At 46.3% G+C, this 9738-nt stretch overlaps 1 protein-coding gene across 6 annotated transcripts in view; it reads left to right on the top strand.

Annotated features, from left to right (window-relative positions):
* The first annotated feature begins 306 nt into the window (after positions 1-306).
* The window catches only part of EPHB1 (EPH receptor B1), a 334021-nt gene continuing 324589 nt past the window's right edge, over positions 307-9738 (top strand). For 5 of the 6 annotated variants that reach the window (XM_033150121.1, XM_033150120.1, XM_033150125.1 and 2 more), the window contains exon 1: positions 308-479. In XM_033150121.1, coding sequence (XP_033006012.1) covers positions 407-479 — 73 coding nt within the window. In that variant the 5' untranslated portion in view covers positions 308-406. Of the gene's footprint in view, positions 480-9738 lie in introns of all 6 variants that reach the window. The other variant, XM_033150122.1, reaches the window with a different exon arrangement.

Here is a 9738-nt window from a genome sequence, read left to right as displayed (position 1 = left end):
CTCTCTTTCTCCCCCCCTCCCTGCAGCCTCAGTGGCTGATCCAGTTCTCACTGTACACTTTACTACGGCTTGCAATGTGACACTAAAATATACACTCCCTCGCTCTCTCACGCACACCTCACACACACACACACACACGCACGCACCCAGACACTTGCACATACCTTCACACACACACATACACAGACACGCATGCACGCACGCACACACGGACCCACGCGGGCGACGGGGCTATAATCCGGAGTGGAGTTCTCTCTCTCTCTCTCTCTCTGTGAACGGATCTAGATCACTCGCTGCATCTACGTGTCTAGATCTCTCTGGTTTAAGCGAGCCCGCGGAGCAGCGGGAAGGGAACTAAGCGCGGTCCCCCGACGAGGAGCTATTTCTCCGCGGGTGCTCCCGCATCATGTTTGGCGCGCCCATGCCATTGGATTTTGTCGTGCTGTTCTGCTTGGCATCTGCGATCGCAGCCGTGGAAGGTAAAGTGACCCGGCTTCGGCGGCGGCGGGCGAGAAAACTTTTGGCGCTGGCTGCCTGGGCTCCTTTGGGGGTGGCGGCGGCTTCTCGGGACGCGCCCGCAGAGCTCTGCCTCGCCCAGGCACCTTCTCCGGGAGGAAGGCAGGGCGGCGGGCGAGGGGGACAACCGGGCAGTGGAGGGTGGAAAGCGCCTGGCAGCTCTTCCCGACTCGCCAGCCAGAGGTTGCAATGCAGTTTGTGTGGGTGGTTGGCCGGGCTCCGGGGGCAGCCCTCGGCCTGCCCTCCTGCCTCCGTGGCGCGCAGAGCGAAGCCCTTGGCCGTCGAGCAGCCTGGCTCGGCCCCGGGAAGCGGGGCGCCCCTGAGGGCAGGTCCGTGGGGCAGTCTTTTCTGCCGGAGACGAGGAAGGGTCCTCGCTACGCCCGCGAACGGGAGGTGCGCAAGCGTCTCGCTCTTGGGAGACGGTGCGCATCTTGTGCCTATGCCTCGCCTCCTCGACGGGCGCTTCCCCACCCGATATTCGCGGAGCTGGTCGTTTGTGTGTGCGTGTGTGGCGGGGGGAATTGCAGAGGAGAACCGGGGCGGGCATGCCTTGCCAGTGGGTTTTGACGCGGAAGTAGCGCGGACGCTCCGCGCGCGCGCTTCCTTCGAGGTGTCGCTTACGCGGGAGTCCGCCCCGCCAGATCGCAGTATATAACCGAACTATAGGATCTCAGGAGCAAAGAGGTCTTTTGTGAAGCGAAGACCCCGCGCTTCTCCACCGTGGCTGTGGCGTGTGTGTGTGTGTGGTGTACAACCTGTCACAGACCTCATTCCCCCACCCCTTGAATGAATCAAGCCATAAATCAAATCTTGGCTCCTGGAATCCGTTTTCTCGCGGCTGGGAGTTTGTGTCACACTCTCATTCACACAAGGAACGAGCAAACCCTCGGTTTTGTAGAACGAAGGGACACCCGCGAAAGAAACTTTCCCACTCCCACAAAGGAGGTGTGTGTGTGTGTGGGTGGGGGGGGAGTGGCTCAGGGATTTCACCAACCTGGGGAGGGGAGGAGGAGTGGGGAGGACATCCTTTGGTCTCCATCCTTTGGTGATGAGCAACTTGTGACCTTTTGCATCAAACTGCCCCAGTCTAGTTGGAAGCATCTTTATGAAGTCACTTCGGGGTCCACAGGACAGTACTAGGAGGAGGAGGAGGAGGGAGGGTGTAGTGCTGTCAGTCATCCCCGCTAGGATGATGAATGACAAACGTGACCATTCAGAAGATGTTCGTTGTTGTTGTTGTTCAGTCGTTCAGTCGTGTCCGACTCTTCGTGACCCCATGGACCAGAGCACGCCAGGCACGCCTATCCTTCACTGCCTCCCGTAGTTTGGCCAAACTCATGTTAGTAGCTTCATGAATACTGTCCAACCATCTCATCCTTTGTCGTCCCCTTCTCCTTGTGCCCTCCATCTTTCCCAACATCAGGGTCTTTTCCAGGGAGTCTTCTCTTCTCATGAGGTGGCCAAAGTACTGGAGCCTCAACTTCAGGATCTGTCCTTCTAGTGAGCACTCAGGGCCGATTTCCTTGAGAATGGATAGGTTTGATCTTCTTGCAGTCCATGGGACTCTCAAGAGTCTCCTCCAGCACCATAATTCAAAAGCATCAATTCTTCGGCGATCAGCCTTCTTGATGGTCCAGCTCTCACTTCCGTGCATTACTACTGGGAAAACCATAGAACATAGAAAAACATAGAAGATGTTCACCTGGTGCAATTAAATGGAACCATGAAACCGCTTTAGCTGATCCCTGGATGCAACAGGGCAGTGCAACTTTGGAAACCTTGCTGTCTAAAATCCTTGCCTTCTTAAACCCCGGGAAGCCTGTTAGTCTTACGACAGGGACCATCTTCTATAAATAACACCGTGACTGTTTTCTTTTCTTAACCCCCCCCCCCAAGTCTCCTCTTTTTTTGTTGAGGGCTGCAGGGATCCACCTTTTAATCCCCACCTTATCCATGATGTAATTGAGGGATGAGATTAGCCGGAAGAAAAGCACTGGCGATCTTTTCCTTTCCTTTTCAAAAGGCAAATTCCTTCTTGCACTGATCTTCTCCCAGCTGGTTGTCTTTGCAGGGGCTTTTTCTTTCTTTCTTTTAAAAAAATGCTAGGTTCAAGGGAGGAGGCTGCTGCCTGCTGGAAGCAGTGTGTGTGTGTGTTGGGATGGGGGCTCTGGACCTTGCTCCCTTCTTTACTGCTGACAATTAGAAGCTGCAGGAATGGGGGCGATTATAAGGAGACACAGCCCTTAAGGTTTAGCTTAGCAGCCCAGGCTTAGTTATTTGTATTGATTTTGCTTGCCAAAAAGGCAAAGCAAGAACGCTAATGATGGTTTATTGCAACATGCGTATTCAACATTTGGGGAGAGAATAAAAACTGTCTACTGAAGGCGATGAGATAATAGCTGCTTAATTTGTGCCACTTCTCTCACTTTTTTATTACTGTTTTGAATTTGGTGGACTAAAGAGGGTGAGGGCGGGTGTGTGTGTGTGTGTGTGTGAGAGAGAGAGAGAGAGAGAGAGAGAGAGAGAGAGAGAGAAGGCATGGCTAGGATGTGGCATAGCTCCTTAAAGACAGAGCCTGATTTACATGCCTGAAATTTCATTGGTATTATTTCATCTTTGACTTATACAAGAGGTGGGATAATGTTTTTATGAGTAGGTAGGGTTAGATTTTTTTAAAACAAAACCAACATCAGCAGCAACACCCACAAAGGAGTTGCACAAAGGATCTGTTACATTTCATAACAGAAACCATCCTTTGCATTTTGCCCTATGATCCTTTGAAACACTGTTTCTGTATCACTTTCCTCCCCATTGTTTACCTACCAAGTATCTTCTTTCTGTGTCCCCCCACCGCCCCCAAAAAATCACACTTCTGGCTGCATTTTCAAAAGGCAGAGAGTGAATTCATGAATGGCATGTATTTCTAAGAGATTTCAAGATTTAAAGTTGCAAATAAACAAATACGTATGCGTCCTGTAAATCAAGTTGTTCTTCTGGCAGTAAAACAACCCCCAGTACCCTTGTTCCATTGTGCTATTTTGCCACATGTAAAGCTGACCACAGTCTGGTCATTGCATTGCCTGCATGCGTGAACAACCTCTGCTTCAGTACGAAATTATGAAGGAGTGGTGGCTCATTTTCTTTTAACCCCCTCCCCTCTTTACTTTTTTTTGTTTTGTTCTGGAAATCTCAGGAGTGCACAGCTCAGCTAACCCCAGGGCAAACAGCTTTGCTTACCTAGCTAATTCCTAGTAACCACAGTGAGGAATGGCTTAAATCCCAGCAAAGCAAAAAATGACAATGGCTGGGAGTGGCAGGGGCTGTGCTGCATGGTTTCACAATACCTGCACCGATACTTGGGATTTAGGTTGGTTTATGGATTATGGTATTGGCTGGAATGCTATTGTCAGGAGTGGGGGGGGGGGAAGAGATCCTAGACAATGGGTGAGTGCTAATAAGACAGCTTGTGGCAGAAGAGTGTCTGTTAAAGTTTGTAGAAAACACAGGAGTGGGGGGGGAGAGAGAGAGAGAGAGAGAGAGAGAGAGAGAGAGAGAGAGAGAAGTGTGACACTAAATATTAAGTTTTCAAGCCAGACTGTGATTTCAGGACTTGATACATTCTGACTATTGAAATTAATGGGAAATTCTCCGGAGTCATTGTGAACATTTTCCTGTTTCCTTTTGCATATGGGATGGGGACGTAGTTAGAGATGAGCAAATCCCCTTTAGCTGCTTTTTGTTCCTGCTCTCATTGTTAAAGATTTTGGTGTTGCCAGTGCAGTGTTGAAGTGAAATGGACCAGTTTTCCTTCAGCATGCAGTCTTTGGGGATCATGTACGAGTAGCTTAAAAATAATTTTTTGTCAAAATGCAGGGATGATAGAAGCACCGGCCCGTTTCACACATGCATATAAAGCGCCTTGATTTCTTGACACTCATCTTCTGTACACTTGATGACTGGCAGCTGAATGTGTGAATGGACTCGAGTTGAAAAGTGTTTCGCTTACATATGTGTTGGGAGTGCCTTGTTGTGCCTGCATTTTGGAGCAGGATTATAAACACTATTGGCCTAGTCCCAGGATGTTCACTGCCAGTGGACACCACACTGATAGTTCTGAGCCCTAATGCTAAGAGGGCTTTTATTTCTCATGGTTGCTAACTTTATGTGGTGGCTAGAGGATGGTATTCCAGACAGGGTGCCACCTTGTTAAAGCTTCAAAGGATAATCTGGGACTTCATAATAGCAGCTCAACTGCAGGCTGGGTGCCACAACCCAGAAGGCCCTGCCCCATGCACCCATCAGCTGTACCTCTCATACAAGGTATTTGCTTTCATGGGCGAAGAGTGGGTGGGCAGATTCATGTGGGAAGACACTTTTTCCAAATATCCTGGCCTCCAACTGTTTAGGGCAGAGATGGGGAACTTGTAACTCTCAAGATGTCGAGAGAGGACTGCGATGCCCATCATCTCTGATCATTGGCCATGCTTGTTGGGGTTGATGGGAGCTGGAGTCCAACAGCATTTGGGGGTAGTCCACTGATTTCCAATTCATAGTTTAAAGCACTTTTAATTGTGCTATATATAAAAACAACAGACCAGAAGCCAGTAAAGATGATATAACTTAAGAGTCCCACACTCTTGAAAAAACTTGAACTGCAGCAGAGTAACTGGGGCTCTTTTTATAAAATTTACACAGGATACACAGGAACAGTTTCTGAACTAACAGACCTGTTTTTTGTATACTGGAAACTTAACTGGAAATTCCTATTTGACATTTTTATTTCCAGTTGCATATTACCTATATAGCTTCTTTTTCCCCCTATAACAATACACTAACAGTATTTAATTTGATTGTGTAATATTTTCATTCTTGTAAACATTATAATTTAAAAAAGAAAATCTGGGGGGGGGGAAATCACAAATAAAATTTTTATAAAAAGGAAAGCATTGCATTTAAAGTGGCCAATAAGTTTTCTCTTTGGTGTTGGATCAGTGATGGTCCATTCTCACATGCAATCCATCGTTCTTGAAGTCACCAAATGATGAACATGCATGTATGAAGCCCATTGAAAGAACACTTATGGGAATGCTTTTATTAGGTATTTTGCCCAGGCTTTGGGAACCTGTAGCCATCCAGATGTTGTTGGACTCACATCAGATGCAGCCAGAAATGAATTGCATCCAATGTGTTTAAAACATTAGCATAAAATAAGATACATTATAACAGCAACACCTGCAGTTTATAAAAAATGCACAAAGCTCTCCCCGGCAGCAACCCAAATCATGCCCAATGGCATCCTTCCAATTACTAAGAGGCTGGCAGACACACCAGGTTCTGCGTGACATCACACAGTATGAGGCAGCCCTATGGAGCCCGTTGCGCCCTCTGAAAGGCCCAGTGGGGCTTGTTGTAACCTTGGGAGGGCCCACTGGAACCCACTGCAGCTGGCTGCAGAATATTGTTGAGGCCAATAGATGGTGCATCTGTAGGATGGCAAAAGTCTCTACTGTCTAGTGAGCCTACCCCATTGTTGGTTACCTCCTCCTCAGAGATAAAATGTATTTTTGTTATTGGGAAAGGGAGGGCTAGTTAGTGGCAAAGGAGACTAGCTTGTGGCAGGGGCAAAGATGAATCCTATTTTGAGTCAGCTCTAAATCTGAAGAGATCTAGGCCCAACTCAAAATTGGGTGAGGCTTTTCAAATGGAGTGTACGTACCTGTACCTGTATGTATGTACACACATACATAATTTTATTTGTATTCCGTCTTTTCCACAGTTCAAACCATGCTCAAGGCAGCTTCCAACATGAAAAAATACATAACTACAACATAACAAAAGAATAAATAAAACATTAAGAAATACAAAACAAAAACTGAACAATTTCTATGTAAATCACAACAAAATCTAAAGTAAAGATACAAAATATCAACAGCAAATAACCCTGCCACCAACAAAAAACCCAAACAACACCCCAGTACACAGTTTGTACTCTCACAATTGCAATTATTCCCTCTTCACTTTCCTGGATTCAGGTAACTTTTTATACCCCAGTCGCTTTAACTGATTTGATAGAGTCAACCAATGAGTACATTTAAGTACATGTTAATTGTATCATTTAGTAAAGGAAAAACAATGGATTCAGGTCTTGAAACTGTATCCATTCCACTTCAAAAGCATGTCTAAAAGCAAACATGAGTCAGGAGGGAAAGTTGGTTGATGGATGACTGAGTTTATTTGTGGAAAATTGAGGCCCTTTGTAGCTGATGGTCTTTTATCCTTGCACTCTCCTTCACAGGTCTCCCTGCCATAAGCTAAAACCAGAGAACACCAGCAAGCAATGAGTTTTCCCTTCTTTGGTGAATAATGTGGTGCATTCAGAGAAATGCCTATGGAAGGGGGTTGGCAGAAGCTGATTACCCATCCTCTCCTTGTCCAAGGAATCCTCTCCAAAAGCCTCTCCCAAGGGTCAGACCATCTGCTGTGTGGCATGAGCTGAGGGAAGAGGGGATCACCCCAGATCAGATGAAGGCACTTTCTGTGAGCTTCTGGAAATGGGATGGGAAAGCCAGCTTTGTCCAGCTCCTTTCTCTGTGGTCTTTTTCCTGGATCCAGTCCCATGGCAGATGAAGTGCTGCCCTTTCTGGTGACCTGCACCTACTAGGCACCCTAGCTCACTTGTAGCTCTTTCCTCAACAGGAAGAGAAAGGAATTGCTTACATGCATGGTCTCAAGTGTCTTACATTCTCCATTTTCCTTGTGCAAGAGCAAGGCAAGATGTGGTTTCCGCCCACTTCACACCCATGTATCTTGCTTCCGCTTCTGTGCTTCTTTGGGCTTGCAGTGAATGGGGCAAGTGGCAACATTGAAAGGGCCAAATTTTGTTGGCCAGGAGCCACTAGTTGCTGACCACTATCCTCAAACTATAACGTTGGAAGAGGCTTAGTGGTTCATCTCCAACCCACTGCCCCAAGGTTTCTCAGACATAAGGCAGAGCCTGTGAGACATTTCCAATTTCCTCTTGAAATCTTTCAACAAAGGTGATACCAGAGCTGCCCTCGGTGTCTCGTTCTCTTATAAAGTAGCTGGAATCAGGCTACACAAATGGAGCAAGGGCTTTGCACTTCACCAACCAGATTTGCAGGGGCCTTTGGTTTCCAGATATTGTATGATGTTTGCAGAGAAGCCTCTTCACCCTTCTGTCAAGTGGTTTTGGAACTCATCGAGGCGGAGGGGGGCAGATGGATGAATCTTCAGTGACATCTGGGCTGTTCCTTTATAGCCAGGAGAAATAGTGGAGCAGCTGAGCATGAGTGAAGTCGTCAGACTCGCTTGGCTGCCATTGATTTCGGATAGAATTAGGCTCACAAATGGTGCTTTTGTCGAGTTAAAGGCACTTATGATTATAGGAGGGTTCTGTGTTCCTGTGAACACGATTGCAGTTATATTTCTTAAACTTTTGCACAGTTTCCAACCCCTCTAGATTAAAATAGGAAGCACATTTCATTTTTATGTCCCCCCCTTTTAAGGTACACATATATTTTTCTTGACCAGCCTTTAGAACAATTAGCAAGCGTATTCCTTGCAAGCATGTGATGATAGCCCACTGAATGTTGTTCCTGGGGTATCCCACCTTGGCCTTGGTTTGGGTTCAGGAAGAGGGCAAGAAAGCACATCAAACAGGTGACAGTTGGAGAATTTATTAAATAGAGGGATAAATGTCCAATGCGGTTCAAAGGTACCGTATATCTTATTCAGAGGTGCACTAGCTTTCTGTGTTCTTCTGTGCCACTAAAGGACTCTCCTAAATTTCAAACAGATGAAACTGATATTTTGAGACAGAAACGACACCTGTAGGCAATCCGATGCCCTCTTGTTCCCCATGGCTTTTCTAAAGACTCACAAACACTGGGCCAGTAGCTGCCTCCAGAAACTTAATCAGAGCCATTTAGTGCTGTCATTTGACTCACCTCTTGGCAATTGACTTGAGGTATGACGCAGAATTACTCCCGGAGCATTGCAGGACAAATTAGAATGGCTCAGCCACTGGAAGCAGTTAAACATGAGGGGCGAACATGTGGTCTGGTAAGTGGGGTGGCGGATGGGGAGGAAAGCCCACAAGGCATGGGCAGGATTCAGCCCAGGACACCTGGCCAGAGGTTCTCTCTGAACTTGCATAAAAATGCAAAGGCTCTAGGAAAAAAAAGCTACTGCAGTTGAACAGTAGCCTATAAACCAGTTTAGCAACTTTGGATCAAGCTCATGAGTTGACCTGAAATGAGTTTATGCCAAATCCCCTGGTTTAGGGTTACAATTTGTAATTGGCTTTCTTGCTCTGTATCTTTTTATCAAGGGATTGTTTTTAATACAGTACTCAAGTCACAGTTCTTCTGATCGCAACTCAATGTTTTATGGCTTTTTCTTTACGGCACGTGCCACAGTTAATTTGTTTATGATCCAGAGTTATGTGAGAAAGGGAGGGGCTTCAAATAATTTCCAGAACCTTCTTTGTGCCTCCCTACACTGTCAAGTCCCTGTTAGACTCTTGACAACTTTAATCATAACCTTCTGAAACTTGACAAAGAGGAACCTTATTATTTTTAGTCTATCGAGGAAATTACTTTGATAATAAAGCAATATCCTGGGAGAGATTTCCAATTGAAAGGGAGATTTTGGATGAAGTATGTCTGAGGTATGGTATAGCAATTTATTCCATCTGATTTGATTTGAAGCCAAATTGAGTGCCTCCCTCCAAGGTCCTATAAAGAAAACACCTTTTATGACACTTATTTCATTCTTTTAAATCTTCCAAGACTCAGTTAGGACATTTTACTCAGTGAAGGATTTAGGGCTCTGTTTTAGAAAATCCTCTGCTTTACACATTCTTGTGTGCACGCACACTAAATTCGATTTTGTGTGGTTCTTCACACAGGCAAGAGTGAATAACCAAAGTTTGAGCTATGTTTTCCACTTCAGCTTTACAGTGCCACTATAGTGGTGGGTCTGCCATTATTTAAATTCCAGCATCGACTGAGGGATTGTATGTTTGAATGCTACCCTCCACCCCAGAAAACCTAGCAGGTGCCCAGAAAAACTAGCATATCCGAGAAAGGGATTTTTCAGTAGTCCTTTCTGTCCTTGGCTAGTTTACTATGTTCAGGAAGAGGGGTTTGGGTTGTCCCCTCCTCCATGGGGGAGCATTCAGTCATTCAATTCCCCACCTGT

Source organism: Lacerta agilis, chromosome 5, assembly GCF_009819535.1.
Source record: "Lacerta agilis isolate rLacAgi1 chromosome 5, rLacAgi1.pri, whole genome shotgun sequence".
Lineage (NCBI taxonomy): Eukaryota > Metazoa > Chordata > Lepidosauria > Squamata > Lacertidae > Lacerta > Lacerta agilis.
Note: the sequence above shows the minus strand (reverse complement) of the source record. Positions and strands in the feature narration are given on the sequence as shown.